The sequence below is a fragment of the Syngnathus scovelli genome, chromosome 18 (genome assembly GCF_024217435.2).
Source record: "Syngnathus scovelli strain Florida chromosome 18, RoL_Ssco_1.2, whole genome shotgun sequence".
In the NCBI taxonomy this organism is placed as follows: domain Eukaryota; kingdom Metazoa; phylum Chordata; class Actinopteri; order Syngnathiformes; family Syngnathidae; genus Syngnathus; species Syngnathus scovelli.
Window position 1 is genome coordinate 6,434,181 of NC_090864.1, and position 19,493 is coordinate 6,453,673.

Genomic DNA, 19,493 nt, shown 5'->3' on the forward strand with positions numbered 1-19,493 from the left:
GATTTTAAGTGGTCACAAGCAAGACTTGAAGGCGGAGTCTCTTTAGCCAATCAAAGCACTTTATTGCACTTGTATAGTGTAACGTGAGCCAATAGAAGACTCTTATAAAAGTGTCATTTCATCTTTTGAAGTCATGTGTACAAAACAAGTCACACACATTTGTACCGTACAAAATCGACACTATTTACATACAATACACACGCAAGCAGCCATCCACGCACAAATACCACACACACACCTGATGGGACGTCCTTGGTCGCGCGGCCGCTAAATTGCTAGCTTTGCTAAACTAGCTGATATGCATAAAGACTTTTTTCTCCGCCTTCCTGTTAGTGTTGAAATAAAAGACTTAATGAAGACACATATTGAAAATATTCTACATAATCTGCATCACAGTCCGCGGCATATTCCGCTAACTACGCTAACAGCGCAAAGCTAGCCAACACCTCCACCTTTTTTGGGATGGACTGACAATATTCAAGTTTTTATTCGTAATAAATATTCATCTTTAATCTTCTGCATCCGTTCTAGACTTTGAATAAAACATCTGAGTTAGTGCACATATAAGACACAGCAAAGTGTTTTGTAGCAAAACACGCAACCGCACGACGTTACTCAAGATTTTTGTCTTTAAGGAGTATTTAACAAATGAAAGTTGGGCAAAACATTTGCCGTAAAAATGTTATCATTCAACGAAATGTGAGCACATTATGATGCATTACGCATTTTTAGATGTGATGCAGCCGGACAGTTAAAATGTCATTTTTTAAGATCATGAATGCAAAATAAATCCATCCATCTGTCAACTTTCTAGAGCGACTATTCCGCTTGAGAGTCACGACTGAGCTGCTTCCTATCTCAGGTGACTTTGGCTGACAGGCTGGGGGAACACCCTCAGCCAATGTGTGAATTAGCAAATATGCGCAAGTTGACTGCCATTTCTTTTAAAAGATTTTGCTGAAATCACTTAAAATTTCCTCTGAAGAAACACCAAATGTCCCTTTTTCTCTCTCTCTCTTTCTGTCTCTTTCACACACACACACACACACACACACACATACACACACGCGCGCACGCGGTTCTGCAGGGGTGGGGGGAGGGCTGCATATTGGGGGCTACTAGACACCTCCTGGTCTTTTCAGTTCCTCTCCATATAGATTATGTCAATGTACAATATTTATATTTTTTACAAGAAGCTCCTCATGGGGTTTCCCTTCGCTCCCCGAAAAACTTCCCTGGCGGATGTCGCGCGCATGATGTCGGCGGCGCGGTCACTCAGCAAACAAGGACGGAAAGCAACGAGTGGCGAGCGCACCATACAGACACACACATGCGCGCAAGCACACACGCACGCGCTACATGTTGTAGGCCACGTAGATGGGATCCAGCTGGTCCTGCAAGAATCCGTCGCGCAGGTGCATGCGCTGCTTCTCGCCGCGCGAGTTGATGGGGATGACGCCGATGTCGGTCACCACCACAACGCCCACGATCAGGTAGTGCTCCTCCAGAACCGCCTTGGTCACCATGGGAACCAGGTCCAGCGCCTCCTGCTCCGAGCCCTCCAGCTCCACTACCACCACCAGCAGGTTGGTCCACGGGAACACGGCGCTGGGGAACCGTTGTTAGCTAAGCTGAGCTGCGAGGTTGCGCAACAGCCGAGTAGGACTTTATGTGCTGAAGGCGGCAACGTACCACTCCATGATGCTCTTGTGCGCGCGGATGACCGACGTCTCGATGTCTATGGGGTGGTAGCGCATGCCCCGGAGCTCCATGGCCTCCTCCAAGGCGCCCACCACAAACAGAGCGTCGTGTCTCTCTGCCACAAAGACACAGCATGTTGGCCGAGGAAGTCTTTTGACAGTTTGTTTGAAAACAGGCAAAGAAATTATTTGGATAAAAGGAGGCCGCGACGGTTAACCTCCGTTGGCGTCAGTTAGCTCGGTGCGGCGGAGGAAACCCAGGTAGCCGGTCCGAGCCCAAACTGTCTGCGTGTCGCCGAAGCTCAGTCTGGAGTTGAAGTGGTCCGACTGCAGGACCTCCTCGCCATAGCCGCTGTAGTAGCCGCTGCCGTTGTGAGCGCTGTGCACCCAAATCTGATGCAAGAAGAAGAAAAGAGCGGTCAGCACCGCCAGCAGGGGGCCGACACCTGCCCAAGACGGCTCTGATGAGAGCACCTCGCCCAGGTGCGAGTCCCCCAGAGGGCCTTTGGTCTCGGGGTTGGCGATGATGATGCGAACTCCAGGCAGGATCTGAAACACACGGCGAGAGACAAAGGCGGTTGCCACGGTTACCATCACCACGCCGTCGCTTTTTGAATTGTGTTGTTTCCGTACACTTCGGTTCTATTAAACGTGCAGCGCCAATTGTTTCGCGGTGCTTTCTCTAAGAATCTTTCCCGCTTGGCGTGGAGCCGCACGCCTGCCGACAAACGGGCGAGGAGCTTGTTGATCACAGACGGACTTGAGTCACTCCACCGTGGGAGGACAAGCAGCAGTCCGAGCCGCAAATAGTCTTTTGACATTTAACTCCACATCCTGCTGAGAAAATGGATGCCATCGATTCCTCAGTAAAAATCCCCAATGTCTCCTTCCAAATGTCGTCTTTTTTTTTTCCCTTCTCGACCAAACAGCGTTTGTGTGTGCGCGCTCACCTTTCCGGACTCCATGAGAGGCAGACTGTGAGGAGATCCTCTCTCCACCAGACGCACCCTGAAACACGCACACACACGAACGTTGATGGCGACAGGGCTCTTCAGAACCGAGAGGAGACGCTTGGTCCGACCTGTCGTGGCGCAGCGCCCTCATGTCCACGTAGACTGTGGTGGGGTCCGGTCCCGATGTGCCCTGCCACCATGACCAAATATTTTGTAGACCACAGTCAACGTTTGCCTGTTCATTCAAATGACACTAATCCCTTAAAGAGCAGCTTTTGGGCTAGCGTGTTTACCTGCAAGCAGATGGCCAAGTTGACCCTGCAGCCAAAGGCCGTGCTGACTGAACGTGGGTGCAGGCCGAGATCTTTGAAGAGTTTGGAGAAGGAGAGCGTGAGGGACATCCTGGGTCTCTCCTCAGCCACCACCACGCAGGCCCGCACCCGGGACAGGTCCAGACCGCGGGCCTGCAGGACACAAGACCGCCGTCAGCCGCGTCAGCCTCACCCGGTGCGTTCATGACAAGAACCCACCTTGAGGGTTTCAGTCTGCAGGCCGAGACCTTTGGTGCAGAGCTCCATGACGCTGTAGGAACAGAAGGTGTCTCGCACCCGCAGCTGGCTGACGGCCAGCAGCCACAGCGCCGGGTTGGACTCCAGCTCCACCGGGGGGATCAGGATGGACTGGTGGCCTGAGTAGACGCTGCGCACACACATTGAAATGGAACATAAAAAGGAACATAAATCAAATCTACAAGCGGCGAGGAGAGAAGATATGCTTAGCCTAGGCTCATATTTTACAATAATTAGCATGTCCTCCTCATTAGGCGCCAAGAGCGAGGGATCTGCGGGTTGATTTAGTATGTCTGCGGTAGGCCGAGATTAGATTTCATTCGCACGCGGTTTCAAAGAAAAGCACACCTGACATGGAGGTCACAACTCTACAGCCCATGGCTGGACAACTTTTTGTCCTTAAGGGACACTTTGATGTTAAATTGAGTTGAAGAGCCTCATTGAAGCAAAACTCAAGTTGAAATAAGCTGAGGAGCCTCATTTGGACAAAAGTAGTGTCAAGTGCATGCCAGAGATCTTTCGACTCTCAGACCATTTTAAAAAATTTAAAGAGTAGTAAAAAGGAAGGGCCAACCTGCAGAGACACCAGAGGACGAAGCCGAGGCCGCAGTACGGGTCGAGGCAGATGGCCACCTCTCTTGACGGGTACAACTCGCACTGCAGCTTCACCGACCGGCAAAACGCTCCAACAGCGTTGTGGGACATCTGAGAGGGGAAGGGGGAGGGGGCACAGTTGATGGGAATGTTTCAAGCCAGCACGAAGCAAACAATGGAGAAGGGTGCACGCGGCGTGGGTCGGAGTTCCGAGCTGACCTGAACACCCGCCAGCATGCCGGTGGTGGACACGCTGAAGTCCAAATAGGCCAAACCGTCGGGGTTGCTGGGTTTGTACAATGCCGGAGGCTTCTTCTTTGGCAGGTCATCTGCAGCACAAACACAATGTGAGCACTGTTTGTCACCAAATCCAGTTTACAGATTTTTTTTTTTTTTTTTTTTTTTTTTTTTACAGTGGGTTGTCATACTTGGACTGGAGCTTGAAAAAGCTGCCACGATTTCAAAGTACAGATCATCTATTGTCTAAATTAAAAAAAATGGACTTTGTTTTTTGTCTTTGGAGCTTACCAGTGTCAAGGACGGGTGGCCAGTTCCTGATGTCCACGGTGGCCGTGGCCTCTTTGGAGCGGAGCAGCTTACAGATGACGGCTGTGGTCATCACGCAGGCCGAGTGGCTGACCTCCACGATCATCTTGACGGTGGGCAGCGTGGTGGAGATGTTCTGCGGGTGGGGCGGTCGCACCGTGATGGGCACGCAGCCGGCGTACAGCGAGCCGTAGAAGGCCGCGATCAGGTCGATGCCTGAGGGGAAGGGTGGGAGCGGGGTCACCGACAGGTCAGGATTCCAAAGAGGACCAGTGGACCCGCTCCTACCTGGGGGGTAGACCAGAGCCACGTGGTCTCCTTCCTGCAGGCCACCTCGCTCCATCAGCAGGGCTGCCACTCGCTCCGCCCGCTTATGGAGCTGCAGGCAGGTAAGGGAGCTGGACACTGCCCCCTGTAGGAGGCAGAGGGAAGCGCAACATTTGATGACTTTTCGGCTTGTCATCTCTGAGGTGCCTCCCGGACTGGCGTCCTTACCCGAGAGCTGAGCAGAGTGTAGAGAACATGGTCCGGCGTGGTTTGAGCTCGCCACTGCAAAACCTCTGAGAGGAACAGGAACTGCGCACGGGGAAGTGAGATGAGCATGTTGAGGAGAGGAAAGAAAAAACGTTTTGAGATGTTTCATCTCACCTGGTCGTTGTCATCCGTCTGTCCCAGATCTCGGCCGCTGGCCTGAGCGATGCGCTTGCCCGACACCAGATTGCCCACCATCACGGAGGCAGGGCCGATCTCTACAATGCAGACAATTAGACGTAGACATCACTCAACACCAAGGTTGCGAGAGTTAACAAAAACTAACAAAAAAATCTAGGTGGACTCCCACCTGGCTGCTTCTGTCGAGGCTTGGGCAGGTTGGTGACGCAGGTGTGGGGGCACATGAGGACGTTGCAGGGGTGCAGCCCCCCCTCCAGGTAGAGCTGCTTGATCTCAGACAGGTGGATCCCGCCCAGTGGCGTCTTGGGTAGCGTGTTGGCCGGAACCAGAGCCAAGCAGAACACACCTGCGCCGTGGATGCTGTCAATGGCCTGGCAGGGGAGGGGCAGAGGGGTGAGAACCGTGACAAGCCATATTGGCGCACCGTCGCACGCTACCTGCAGGACGCGACTCATCCACTGAAAGCTGTCCTCCTCAGTGGAGTCAGGCCGCTGCTCAGCCACCACCACGATCCTCTCGTCCCGCAGGACGGTCACCGAGAACACGGCTATCCTGCAAGTCATGACTCCATGGCATGAAGCTTCCCCAGCGCAGCCGGCCAGTCTCCCTTTGGTGCGACTCAGGCCACTCACCTTCCCCTGTAGACGAACTTCATGGGCTCCACCGCCAGGGCCGTGGCCACGATGTCGTCGGCGTTGTGCCGGCGCCCGCTCACCATGATGAGGCCGTCCATCTTGCCTGTGATGAAGACCAGGCCGCCGGGCCCGATGAAGCCCAGCAGGCCGGTCCGCACGAAGGCGTACTCGCTGACCAGCCCGCCGCTACCGCTCACCGGGTACACCTACGGCCAAATGCTGCTCGTCAGCTATTGGCTGCTCCATCTTTCACCTGAGGCTCAAAGACGAGCTGCTACCTCGAAGGTGTTCTTGGTCATTCCGGTGAGGCCGTAATAGGAAGTACCGGTGGCCACGGCGCAAACGCACATCTCGCCGATCTCATCCGTCTGACAGAGCTGAGGGACGCCCTCGGGCTTCACCACGCACACCAACCCTGGACGAGCGACACGCACATCACAACTTGTCACTTGATTAGGATTTTGTATTATAAATAATTGGACTATGTGGATGATGGCACCTCCTGGCATCACGGTGCCGACGTCCTGCACGGTGAGGACAGACAGGCGCTCCTCCGTGTCCACACGGACCACCCCGTAGCTAAGCCCCTGCATGGACAGCACGCCGCGGCCCGGTGGCTGGCTGCTGTCCTCCACTGGCCTCCTGATGGCCACCGTCAGAGCCTCGGGGGAGCTGGCGCACGGGCAGATCACCTCAGCTCGCAGGCCTTTGGTCTGAAAGACGTTGAGGAAGGCGTCGCACGAAGAGATGGACCCTGACGGCAAGAAGAGAAAAGATCATTCCTAAACTTTGATCTTCTAACAAAGCAAAGACGGAAGCAGGCCACCAACGCGCAGACTCAATTAAGCTTCAGAAGAGGCTGGAATTAAAAGGAAGACTAAATCATGCTCATTTATTACATTTGAATGAGATAAAAGCTCAGAAGAGACTCTCTGGAGCAGAACATCTATTCAGGGAGCTCCCCATCTCATTTTGCTAAAAGTCCCAATAGCGGGCTTTGTTTTTTCAAAACGGGGTCTTACAAGGGTTGGATCCATCTGCCACCAGGAGCATTCGCAGGGAGCTCAGGTTGATGTCCTTCTGGTCTTTGTGGGCCACCAGAGCCCAGTGCATGTCTCTGGACTTCACGCAGGCCACTTTGGCTACGTGCGGACACAAACGTATGTTAATGTATTTGACGGACAGGTGAAGTTGGCGCTCCGAGTGGGCCGCATGTTTCAAAGCTCACCTTTGTACTGGCACACTTTCTGGATCCACGATAGCGGGTTGACCTTCATGAGCGAGTATGGCACGCTGATCACGTGCATCATGTTCATCACACTCTGCACACACACACACACATACACACACTCATTAGCAGCGGACGGCAGCCGTAATCTTGATTTACTGGTGCCCCGACTGACTCGTAAAACACACTCATAAAATAAAAAGATTAAACATTGCATATTTCAGCTGTTTGACGTTCAAATGGTTCTTACCGTTAGGATGCCGTGCCACAAGCCCACGTCCTTCTTAAAGTCCAGAACGTTGACGATGGTCTCGGCTGCCGGAAGAGAGAGAGAGATATGTTTGCTGTCAAGCCCACAGGGGGCGCTGTGTGCGCGTGGATGCATGCACACAGCTCACATAACGTTGGTGTCAAGATTTTGCTTTCACAGGAAAACGTCATTTGTCTTTCTTGTAAATTTTATGTCCAACTTTTGGATTGTTGTTGTAGGCGTCTTACCCTCAGTGAAGCAGCAGGACTGAGTGAGAGCCTGGCAGTGTGTGAGCAGAGCGATCCTGGTCACCGTCACGCCCAGCACGCTGCCGTCTTTGCACGTTTTATACTGAAGAGAGGCTCAGCGTTAAAAACCTTTCGGTCACCATCTTCATTTACTGCCACTCACCTCGATGTAAGCCGTGTCATTGTTTGCGTCCTTGATGTGGGGGAACCAGTCTCTGGGCGGCTTGGACAGGTGCTTGGACTCGGTGACAAACCACAACAGTTTGGGCCAACCTGCGCGCACACGCAAAGCCAAAGTTTATAAAAAATACAGAGGTGACGATCCCGCCCGGCTTACCTTTGAACTGTGGGATCTCCCCCGTGGCGCTCTTGGGGAGCCCCTTATGGCAGGCGTCACTAGTCAGCGCCACTGTGACGCCGCAGCTTCCCAACAGGAATCCAATCTGTTGACTTCCCGCATCCTATGCAGAGGAACCTCACTTAAGATCGGCGCCATTTTTGTGCCGAGCTGGGTAAAGACCGATTTAGCATTATTGTGTTCCGGAAAGGCGTACCTTGCGGCTGAGGGGCACCTCGATGGGAACCGGGACCACTTCGGCCAGCAGGCAACCATAGAAGGCCACCACGAAGGCCACCGGATCATTGTTGGGGAACACTAGTGCCACCTACAGGTGAGAGGGTGGGAAAAAAAAAGAAAAATGCGGAGAACCTTAGCACTACATCTGGCCTTCCTGATCGATGTGTTCCAAATGACTCGGATGTATCCAAAGAAATGAGACGCGCCCCTCACCCTGTCTCCGGGCCGCACCATAGGCTCTTGCTTGCTGCCCAGCTTGTGGAGGATGTTGTAGGCCAGCTTGATGCTGCGAGACCACAGCTTCCCTGCACACACACGCACGCACATAAACATGGACGCGTGACCAAGCCGGTGCGCCCGCCAGCCTACCGTAGGTGAGGACGTAAAGTGGTTTTCCCGCCGTGTCCAGGCTGGTGAGGCAGGGGGCTTTCGGGGAGATGGTCCCCCAGCGCTGGAGGGCGGCCTCCAGCGAAGGCGGCCAGTTGGTGACCACCCCCAGAGCGTCGCCTCGCGCCGGCATCATCTCCGCCCCCTCGGGACGAGGCTGATTGGGGTCCGGTTGCTGGACTGCATGCCACGAGACAGATTGCCACTACTTTTATTTCTCCTCAAACCCCAACTATGATCAGTGTGATTGCGCTCACACTGTCCGTCATCTATTAGGGATTTGTGACTTCTAACCTTCCAGAAGTTCGTCAAAGTCATCGACGAAGAACTCTCGTAGCGGCGGCCGGCGAGGTTGCTTGAGCGTGTTGACAAGCTGTTGGATCTTGGCCGACACGCGACTGCTGACTGGAACGCCTGCCAAGCAAAAACCAAAACGTGATGAGAGTCGCCGTGTCACAGTGCTGGCCTCACGACAAACTGCCATTGCGAAGATCCGAGCGCTTGTTTGTCTTAAATAACAAGCCAAAAAAAATCAGAGATGTGAACCGAAGCTCGAGTGAAGTGGAAAGTAAAAAAGCTACAAGATGGACTTTTCTGTTTGAATGACTCTTACCGTCGCCGGTTTCCATGCGCTCGGCGTTGCCGTACTTCTGCGTGTTGCGGGCGATGGTGCCCATGTTGGACATGGGATGGCGCTCCGTGTGGGAGTGAGGTGAGTCTGACGAGTAGCCCGTCACGTCCGGCGGTCCAGAGTGGTTTTCTGGACGGGAACAACACGTATGGAATCTTTCATTTGACTTCAATGGCAGTTTGCACAGGTGCGAGGTTCGATGGGACGGCCATTTTGGCTGGCGGGTGGGGGGGGGCATGTAAGCGTGTACCGTCGGACTCTAGCGGCGGTGGCCACAGCATGTCAGAACCAAACTCGCAAGAGCGCCGCAAAGAGCCTCCATTCTCAGCCACACTCAGCGCTCCTTTCCTCTTCAGAGACAGGTGGCCAATGCCTGTGCGGGTCAACACAACATTTTGCAACAGTTCGCAAAGCACATCGCCGTCACGCCATCACCGTCTTACCGTGGTGCGAGGACGCCAGATGGCCCTGCTGCAGGTGCGCCGGGCCCATGTGCGGGTGGCCCAGGTGGGCCAGGTGCGAGATGTGCGCGTGCGCCAGTGAGTCGGCCAGCCGCCCGGCGTTGCCGCTGCCGCCGCTTTGCGTGGACGAGGACGAGGAGGAGGTGGAACCCGGGTGAGCGGGGCCCAAGTGCAAGGGTCGGCCCATCCAGTGCTCCACGCTCGAGATGTCGTCGCAGGGGCCCGCCTCCTCCTCTGAGCCCGACGAGGAGTCTGAGCACAGGGGCGAGAGGCCTAGTGAGGGTCAGGCACCTGTCGAGGCGCGGGCGCGGTGGCGCCGTGCGGCATGCGCTCACCTGGCGGCGTGTACGCGTCCATGGACGTCTGCACCACCAGCGATCGCCGCTTGGACGGCATGGGCACCGCCACCTTCCTCTCCACATGGCGCGCCAGCATGGCCTGCACCGCCTCCGTGTGAACGTCTGTGACAGAAACAAAGTCAACGTTGATCGCGCCGACGCTTTCTGTGCACGAGCGGGTGAGCGTCTTGACCTGAGCGGTAACGTTCGTCCCTGGTGCCCGATGTTCGCCGGCGGTGGAAGCGGGCGGCGGAGGGGGGGCCCAGAGGGACCCGGTGAGACATCGGACCTTCCATGCCTGCAGAGAGCGGCACGCAAATACGCGCACGCACGTTCAGCCGCACGCACAAACACATCATTTAACACACACACATGCGTAGACGCACACATCCAGTTTGACAGCAGCCGGAGAGCACAACACAAAAGGAAAACATGAAGATGATTTAGCAGAAAAATTTCATTTTTCTGGATTGATCAAATGATATAAGTGATTGATAAAATACCAAAAGAAATAAGTGATCAATCAATGATTGCAAGTGATTGATTGGCTTTGCATCGCAACCCACGAGTGCGGGAGAGCAGGCCCAAGCTGAGCTCCAGGAAGCGTTGGCCTACGGCCGATAAACAGCCAATGGTCGGATTTTGTCAGGATTGCAAATCGATCGGGCCAACTTGCCTTTTTTGTATTTTTAGCTGTGTGAGCGGGTTCCGAGGTGGCTAAATTACCTCCAGCATGTGGAACAAACGCTCTGATCAGCTTGGACCTCTTCTTCTCATAACCCTTCTGAGTGATGTCGCCTGCAAACACACACACACAGAGCGTCTCGGCCAATCAGTGACGGGCGCCGGGGTCAAAGGTGACAAATTAAAAGAATGCGTGTGGATGGATGAGCTGTACGGCGTTTCTCAAACTTTGCTCAACGTCTCAGGACCAAGTCTAAACAATTGGAGGGCCTTGCCGCAAGTTACCGCGGCAACGTGTTGCAGTCACTCAGCCGGGCCCCGAGTGCAACTAGCAGCACTAATACGGATAATTCCTCCGCTTGTACTCCATTAAACGCACCGCTTGACTAATTATCGATCCGTCGACTCTGCAGCAACGCAAAACGTCGGAGGCGCTGCCTGCTCGTCACGACGCATGGGGAGAGATGAGCGGAGGAGTAGAAAGGAGGAAAGGGATGAGGATGCGGAAGCAAAGTAATTATTGGTAGTAGGAGAAAAAAGATCATGGCCATGAGAAAAAGGAGGGCGAGAACAGGAAGTGGTGAAGGGGTTGGAGGACAAAGAGGAGGAGGTGGAGCAAGACAAGAAGTAGGGGAAGAAGAGGATGGCGGAGAAGAGGAAATAAAAAGAGGAGGAGATTGCAGACGAAGATTAACAAAAGGAAAACAAGGATGAGAAGGCTCAGGAGGAGATGATGAAGAGGAGGCAGAGAAGCAATCAGACGCTGGCCATCACCCCGTGTGAGTGCGCATTGTGTCAATGAAAGGAGAGCCGAAATCAGACTTGAAAACGCAGCCAGTGGTAGCCATCAACATCGGCGACGTGCGTGCGTGCCTCTGATCTGCTTCAATAGCTTCCTTTTTCTCTCTCACACACACAAACACACACACACGCAATGAGCGAGCGGGTTCGGGTCCACGGGGAAAAGCCATCCTCCACCGACAGCGCAGTGGAATAGGGAGGGAGTTGCCTAGCAACACTTTTCCTAGTGAAGGCCGCAGCCCAGTCGGCCATCTTGGATGTGGTGATGTGAGAAGGAGGCTCATCAGGCTCCTCGCCGCTCCCTCATTGCGGTCTGGAAGACAACTGAGGGGCGATCGATGGCGCTGGAGGTTTTTTTTCTCTTGTGCACAAGATGAATCATCCATCCAATTTCGATATGGTTTATCCTCGTTAGGGACGCAAGTCAGTTGGAGTGCAGCCCAGCAGACTGAGAGGTGTTTGCACCCTGAACTGGTAGGCAAACTGTGGCTTTTCGCACCTCTAGCACATTCCGAGAAAAAAAAAAATTCAGGATGGACGATGTATCTTCATCGTATCTTCATCACCTTCATCCTCCATCTTGTTTCTCTTTGTTTCCTGCAAGGCTTGAAAGCATCAACATCCTGTTCTATTTGATCTCCTTTTACCTCATCACATCTCACACACACACACACAGGCTCCATGGTAACGATACACACACATGCGCACACACACGAGAGTGCGTCATGCACAGGGACCTTGGGCTGTCACACTCACATGGAGGGACTCGTGTGGTCTGCAGAGTGGCCGCTAGCTGATTAGCACACGCACGCGCACATACGCACGAGAAGCTAGACGAGCATCAGCAGAAAAACAAAGTCGGCCTCGCTGGTGATTCAGCGGGTCAAGACATCAAGAAGTGTAAAAATAGCAACATCCGACTTGAGGGGATGAAAATAAAATATGTCGTGCGTGCGCCACGCGTGTGCATGATGCGAGCATCGAGATGCTGTATTCAGTCGCCGCATGATATCGAGATGATGACAAGCGGTCGGCGCGCGTATCCGACACTTCCGAGGTTCTGGCTTTGAGTCTCGATGGCGCCTTCTCCTAAAACATTAGGTTCTTTCACATTTCTAAATTGTCCACAGCTGCCAAAGACCTTAAGAATCATCACTGGCTGCTAAAAAAATAGTCCTCCATAAATTTGCAAGCTTTTTTTTTTTTGCCTTCTCTCACGTTCATCGATCGCTTCATGGATTATTCAGGAAAACACTTCGAGAAGGACAGCGACATGTGCAGCCTCTCTCCGTCACAACAAAAACACACACAGCTGCAGCAACTTGTTTGGAAAGTGACACGACGCACTCGGCAGACTCCGGAATGCCACGAGGTAGCAGCAAAGCACTACTTTTGACCAAACAAGCTCCCAAAGTTACTTTGAGAAAAAGAATAAACATGCTTCAGCCTCCAGTGTTTACTTGAGGATGTGTTGGATATCTTCTGGCAAGCTCTCCCAAAGCCATCATCACAGTGCATCAGAAAAAAAGACTCGGCAAGAAGCCCGTTTTGGAATTTGGATTTTCCAGACGGGCCGAGCCGCTCCAAGATCAACAGGTGAGCTGTGAGATGTCCTTCTACTGAGACGAGAAGCTCCCGTCCTCCATCAGCAATGAGAACTCCAAAGCAAACGGGAAGTTCTCCATGCGCTCATCACAATTCAAACGCAACAAAAGGGACACGACGCGGGTCCGAAACATCTCTTCATTCAGTCATTTAAGTGACGAGAGGAAGAACTTTTTAGGATGTTTGAGATGATAAAAATGTGCTGCAGCAACAAGAGGCCACATTCGAGTCCAGCGTCAGCACAAGAGGACAACCTCAAGTCTAACGAGCGTCAATTCAAGCAAACTTGTGCTGGACTCAAGCGATTTTCAAAATCGAGCAACTCCACTGACTTGGGCAGCCGCAAAGAAACGTGATGGGGGACATCCCGAGCTGAACCGGAATGCAAACTGGATTTAACCGGGACGGCAAGCTGGGTGATTTGAACACACACGCGCACGCACACACTTGGGATGTGCACATTGGAATTGTGCGCCAGATCATCTCCAGCGTTTCTAGGCCGTGCAAGCCCGAATGAATAAAAGATGTGGCTTCCATTATATAAGGCCCAAATGTTCCAATATGAGATGCTTGCTGTGTTCGAACAGCTGTGACTGAGCTCCTCGGTATGTGCGTGGCGGGAAAAGGAGGAGTAAGGGGACGGATTTGGTGCTTGAACAATCTTCCCAAGCATCCTCCTCCTCAGAGCAGGCCTCGCCAGTTTCCAATGTCGGAAGCCAGAAGGCCCAAAAAGCGGCGCCGTTCTGCTGCATCGCAATGCCTTCGACGCGCGCTCCCGCACAAACGCGCACACGCATGGGCACAGGTAGCCTCGCTTGGCGGTGTCAACATCTCAAGGTCAAACCGGGAGGAGGGGTGCGGGTGGGGGATATGTTCTGCTCACTCCCGGGGGGCAGACAAAGAGCCAAAGCGGGCCGAGGCTCGCTGTCGTTCGCTCCCGGCTAAGATTCGCCGTGGGCCGGCTGCACAGAGCTGGCCGGGACGGTTCCTGGCTAACAAACATCTGGATGGGAGGAGCGGGCGGGCGGTGGAGGAGGGGCAGGAGGAATAGGAGTGGGGTGGGGGGGTGCTAACAATTAAATTCCGTTAGTGTCGGTGCGGATGGCGATGAGATAAGGGAACAGCGGGGCTTTGGATGAGGGTGGGGTTGATGTGTTGGGGGGGTGGGGGGTCTTACCCTCTGACAGCTCTAGCTCCAGCTCGGCCAGGCGGGCTCGGATCTCCAACGGTATCGGCGACGCCTCTCGGTCCGCCATTCCGCCTCGTATCGCGGCGAAAACACCTTCAGCCTGCTCCTGCCTTGCGCGTCTTCGTCCCTTCTTCCTCGGCGAAATGCGCGCGCGACGGACGCGAGAGGAACAAAGACGGGGGGATCCAAAGTCTCGCCTCTTAGCGGGGATCCGCCATGGCGTCCGCCGACCTCGAATGGCTCAAGTCCTCGCGGCGGAGTGGCTGGGCTGGGCCGGTCGTGCTACTCGCTGTGGGGATGGGGATGATGAGGACGAGGAGGCTCGCCGAGCTTTGCTGCCGCTTTGCTTTGCTTGCCAATAAGGTCACGTGACGACGACGAGGCACGGGAGGAGGGGGTGCGGCTACGCTAGTCATCGACAGGGGGCGCTGCGGGCAACCACACCTCGTCAACAGTGACGTGGATTTTGGCGGAGTGATTGAAGAACTTCTTACACCGAGTACCACCTAAATAAAATTGCGCTCTAGTTACCACAAACAAGACCAAGAATACAAGATATTTTAATACTTTTTTTCAGTTATTGACAGCAGTGGTCAAAATGGTCGTGGGACATTCGTTTGGCAATGTTATGCTTCATTCAAAGTGCGACTTAGTGATGAAATGATCAGATATTTAAAAGTGCTCGCTTAAAGTGAGCTAACAATTGGCTTCTGAAGAGCAACACTTACTCCCTTTCTCCATCAAATTTTTGGCGTTGTATCAGGGGATTGTTTGCCTCCGACGATGCTGTCATTCTTGGGCGCTTGCTTGTTTTCCACTCGCACAAGCAAACAGATGGTCTGCTTTTGCAGAGCAACTAAGTTGGAGTCGCCACTGGCCTGGCAGTCTGAAGGCCGGCACGCTGCAGGAGACACGCTTAAGCCAATTTCACAATGGCAGGAAACATTCCGTCCGTACACATGTCATTTTTTATTACTCTCGGCCATTGAGACAGCCTTCTAAGAGGCATGTTACGTAAGAATGCATATTTCTCAAGCCCTTAATGTATGTAATATTCCTGATGTTTCTCACGCCAGATGGTTGTTTACGCAAATGTCATCGCCCTCATCACTGTTGTGATAGAACTCACCTACCACCTAGTGGAGACAAAGTCACACTGCAGCCGTCCTGTTTTGACCCACAAAAAACACAACACAGTAGTTTACAAAAAAAAAAAAACGTGATATTACCCGGAGCTCGGACGAGCCAGGAATTTTACAGTCAAAGCGGAACTTGTTTAAAATCATATACAACTTTACAGACAAATAACATTCCTGATTCACGTGTAAAATCTTGACCAATTGGCACTCAATAGTCAAAACATTCTTTTATTATTTTTTTTTTATTTGCTTCTCTAAACTGCTTAACTTCAACTGACAATTGTTTTTGCTGTGAGTGTAAAGTATCACTTCCATCTTGATTTTTAAACTGGCACATTCTCGAGTGAACAATGCCCAAATAACACAATAATAATCTTTCAAATATATTGCTAATACCCACTTTCTGACAGATACAAAAAGTCTGATAAATGCTTTTTGTATCCGTCAGAAAGTATTAGCTGCTTAAATGCTGCTTTGGAAATTTAAAAATAAAAGATGCCATTGCTCCAAAAATGATAAATGATTGAGTTTGATAAAAAATAAAAAAAAATAAAATCAAGTGTTGACTCTAAAATGAATCCCATTTCAGGAATAATTAAAAACAAATTAAAACCAATATGGTCACACGCGTGAAGTTAGAAAACTACACAAAAATTCCCCACCCAGGAAAAGTGCAGGAAGAAAATAAGCCATGCAGAAAGAAAGTAAGCCTCGTGACCTAAACTTAAAATAAAATATCACCGACAATGCACGAGTGAATCTTGTACAAAAGAACCATACGAGCGAGCAGGAAACACAAACTAGAAAACGCAAGTGCTGTGAAACATTTGGAAGTGACACCATTAAAATCAGCCAGGTGCGCCTCAAGTGCTTTCTACTTCTCTTCCACAGCAGGCATCGAGTCAGCGGAACATTTCTGGCTGATGGCTGCGTAGCTCAGATCCTGTGAGGCCTGCTCAATCACAAGTGTGCGTCACAACCGGCCGATAACACCTAAGCCCCGCCCCCACCTTGGGTTCTTCAACTTTACCTCTCTGGCGATGTCATCGGCACAGGTAGGTTCTGCCGGTTTGGGCAGCGTCTTCACACTGAGGGGAGTAAAGTCGATTACTCCGAGATCGATGGGAGATGGCTGGCGACGAGTTGAAGTTCCTTTCTACAGCCGCGCGCGCACACATGTCAAAGGTGTAAGGCGAGCAAAGCCAGAAGAGAGTGCGATCCAACTCACAGGCTTGGGTCCAGCTCTGAGGAGATCAGCACACAGCTCCTCTTGGTTTTTCTGATTATCGTCTGCAGACTTGCAGGTCAGGGCAGTGTTGTCAAACTCGCTGCAACAACAACACAGATCCCATTTTGGAGCTCGTTACTTGGAGACACAAGAAGCTAAGTTGGGGCACCACTTTATGTTGCTTGTGCTTTGTTACCTTCGTCCCAGTGAATGTGGCACGCCACTTTGCCATTTGAGGCCTCTGATTTGCTGAGGCCTGTAGCCTCTCAAGTAGAACCAACCCCAAGCGGTCATCTCGTCGGCGTGACTTGACGTTCTGGCGCACCTGCCGCATGACAGCAAGCATGAAGAACAACATCCAGTGTGCAGCCATTTTCTCACTCTTATGTAGGCCACCTTTTTCGGCATGGGAAGCAAGGTTGGAACCAAAAGGCTTGTGGAAAGCAGTGCAGGGGGCTACCGGACACAAGAATCTGCAGACAAAAGCAGAAACGCTCTCAGTGGCTTGACAAGGATGAGGAGGAAACCTCGCCAAGAGGACTCACCTCACCACAGTGCGAGTATCCCGAATGGCACCAGGTGAAGTTGTGTAGCGGCTGGTGCGGCAAATAGGGCACCCGGTGTTGGTCTGGGATGTAGGGCCAGGCGGGGTTGAAGTTGTAGGACAGGAAGGTCATTGATTTGGCTCTCATCCTCACTTTGATGGGGTTTCCCTTGAAAAACCTAACCTCCTCTCGCAGGTACTTGTACGCCTGAGGAAACGCACAATTCATTCATTCATTCTGTTTTATTGGAACCATCTGTACCTTGATTTTCATTTTCGCTGTGCTCTTTGTGCTTAAAGGGAGCAACTTTTGTCTGAACACACTTGATGGGCATTTCAAAAGTGGGGAAAAAAAAAAAAAAAAAAAAAACACTGCACTCCATTACCTCATTTCAGATGGCAACAATAAAGTCGTCGGGAAATGACAGCTGGCAATCACCTGGTAGGCGCCGTCCTCTGAGGAAAAGGTGACGAACCAGTGGGTGGAGTTCACAATCTCGCAGCTCAGGAACTTGGGCAGCTCCTCGTTGCTGAAGAGCGCTTCCACCTCCTGTGGGACAAAAGACTACTTTTAGGCAGAGGATCAGACGAGGGTGAGGATGAAAAGGAGGCGGCCGCAGGTTTTTCCTGGCGGTAAGTGCTGGTAGGGATTTCTCGCAGGATGACAACATATTGGCTGTGGTTGGGAGACATCTGGACCTGCGGCAAAGCTGAGGAGGAAAGAGACGGGCCACATCAGGGGCTAGGTTGCCTCATCAACACCGACTTTTAACAACATTCGTGATGAACTGCGAGTCAACACCCAGGCGCGTTCAGTTACCCGTGTCTGGTTTTGGCAGGACGTGGTCCTCTGCTGCTTTGGGTTGGCCTTCAACCTCAGCCGCACTCGTGCTCATGTTGGCCGGCTCCACACGCAATCCGTGCTCTTTGGAAGTGCATATCTCAGCGCCACCTGAAGCAAAAGGACAAATTGATCTTTAAAGTGCTAAGTGTGTGTTAACAAGTATGAATCATTCTGTGCACACTTGCTATACAAGGAAGATGGATGGCAAACTCAAACTGCATAAATTTTAATCTTGACTCACTTTGTGGGTCCATCTGCTCGCCGGGAAGGCATAGCCAAGGCTGCGAAAAGTTGTCGTTGGATCCTGTCCACACTTTGGCCTCAGGGTTGAGGGTGTGCAGCTTTGCAGGCTGCGGAAAGCAGCAGGAAAACGTGATGATGTAACGGGGCAGCGTGCTGACAAAAGCCCAAAAGTGATGTACGCAAGCTTACAGCCTGTGTGCGCCAGGCCCACTCGCCCTCGACCAGAGGCATGACGGTATTATCTAGGGACGTTCCCAGCGTAACGACGCCGGGCAGTGGCTCATCCTGACTTCGCGGCTCTCCCCGGTCCAATGCCTGGCCGCCATCCTCTCCGATGGGCTCGATCCTGGTCCCGTAATCCGGGGGGCTTGCCGAGGCGTCAGCGTCCTCTCCCAGCAGCTTTGACACCATCTGCCACATGCTGCCCTCTGCATCCTCGCCAGGTACCTCCTGACCCAAGAATTGTATCTGGCAAAATGGTGTCAGAGCACAAACGTCCGGCTGGTCAGGGGCTACCTGGACGTCGCCGTCTTGCTGCTGACACAAAACCTCGTCCAGGCCAATCATGTTGACCAGTTCGCCATTGGAAGGAACACACATGGGAGTTCTGGGATGCTTCTGGACTAATCCCTGATCTTCAGCTTGACCTGCAGGTGGTGACAACAGAGGGTCTGAATTATCCTCCAGAACTGACAAATGGACCTCTATATGATCAAGAGCCTCCGGAGGAGCATCCCAGAACTCCCACGTGTGTTCCTTCCAACGGCAAATGTTAACAAATGTAAAAGGTAGGCTATTTCACTAATTTATTATTAGACCTTAATTTACAGTGTTGGGAACTCACTACTTGTTCAAAAAAGTAACGGAGTTATTAATTGTATTACTGAAAAAAAGTAACTCGTTACCAGGTAAAGTGTTACACTTGAAAAAGAAACAACAAAATACATGCACATTTTTGCCTTTAACCTAAATGAATTTGAAATACCATTTCTGCTCTTCTGTTTGTGTCGAGTGTGACTTCTAATGAAAGTGCGTCAGTCGGCACACTAAGTTAGCTAGCTTGTGAGCGGCACGAGGCTTGTTAGCTCACTCGGGAATTTACGAAGTGGTTAGCGAAACGTGCACCGCTATATACTCAAATTTAAACTTCAATTAGGTTGTAATTTCTGTGAGGTAAAAAAAAGTTACCGATGAGTAATTCAGTCAAAGTTGGTCAAGGGAGAAACTTACCACGGTTGTCTTCTGAGCTGACTGCCAATTAGCGAATTGGCGCGCTCGTTCGTTGCGTTATTCTTCTTCTTTTTGGATTGTTCAGCGGTTGGCCACCTAACGGGGCATTACCGCCACCTACTGTTCCGGATACTCGATCAGAGCATAAACTCACAATCTAAAATCAAGAAACCCAGTAATAATAGTAAGAAACTCTG

The 19,493-nt window shown here is 52.0% G+C and overlaps 2 protein-coding genes across 5 annotated transcripts; both read right to left on the bottom strand.

Annotated features, from left to right (window-relative positions):
* Positions 1-37: 37 nt before the first annotated feature.
* dip2ca (disco-interacting protein 2 homolog Ca) lies at positions 38-14,540 on the bottom strand. Of its 2 annotated transcripts, none has more exons than XM_049749558.2 (36): positions 14,057-14,540; positions 10,516-10,587; positions 9,983-10,087; positions 9,787-9,912; positions 9,434-9,703; positions 9,241-9,363; positions 8,973-9,119; positions 8,654-8,773; positions 8,342-8,539; positions 8,186-8,277; positions 7,950-8,060; positions 7,733-7,856; positions 7,559-7,668; positions 7,396-7,498; positions 7,148-7,212; positions 6,898-6,991; positions 6,692-6,811; positions 6,169-6,423; positions 5,948-6,084; positions 5,667-5,875; positions 5,472-5,586; positions 5,204-5,405; positions 5,011-5,111; positions 4,858-4,938; positions 4,651-4,774; positions 4,345-4,578; positions 4,036-4,145; positions 3,797-3,927; positions 3,184-3,352; positions 2,947-3,117; positions 2,782-2,843; positions 2,651-2,708; positions 2,175-2,249; positions 1,919-2,093; positions 1,693-1,816; positions 38-1,608 (listed from the first exon to the last, which is right to left on the bottom strand). In XM_049749558.2, exons 1-36 carry the CDS (start codon positions 14,133-14,135, stop codon positions 1,356-1,358), a joined length of 4,845 nt encoding a protein of 1,614 aa, XP_049605515.1. In that variant the 5' UTR covers positions 14,136-14,540; the 3' UTR covers positions 38-1,355. The 2 variants fall into 2 exon arrangements, with proteins under 2 accessions (XP_049605515.1, XP_049605514.1); XM_049749557.2 differs by having other exon boundaries at positions 9,434-9,724; positions 14,057-14,539.
* A 734-nt stretch (positions 14,541-15,274) lies between these two features.
* LOC125986142 (uncharacterized) lies at positions 15,275-19,416 on the bottom strand. Of its 3 annotated transcripts, XM_068648786.1 has the most exons (13): positions 19,297-19,383; positions 18,583-18,713; positions 18,256-18,516; positions 18,065-18,173; positions 17,800-17,931; positions 17,605-17,689; positions 17,419-17,527; positions 16,981-17,187; positions 16,832-16,908; positions 16,632-16,760; positions 16,436-16,535; positions 16,238-16,363; positions 15,275-16,159 (listed from the first exon to the last, which is right to left on the bottom strand). In XM_068648786.1, the coding sequence occupies exons 2-13, from the start codon at positions 18,664-18,666 to the stop codon at positions 16,082-16,084; spliced, it is 1,497 nt and encodes a 498-aa protein (XP_068504887.1). In that variant the 5' UTR covers positions 18,667-18,713; positions 19,297-19,383; the 3' UTR covers positions 15,275-16,081. The 3 variants fall into 3 exon arrangements, with proteins under 3 accessions (XP_068504887.1, XP_068504888.1, XP_049605555.2); XM_068648787.1 differs by lacking the exon at positions 18,583-18,713 and having other exon boundaries at positions 18,256-18,534; positions 19,297-19,416; XM_049749598.2 differs by having other exon boundaries at positions 18,256-18,713.
* Positions 19,417-19,493: the final 77 nt, after the last annotated feature.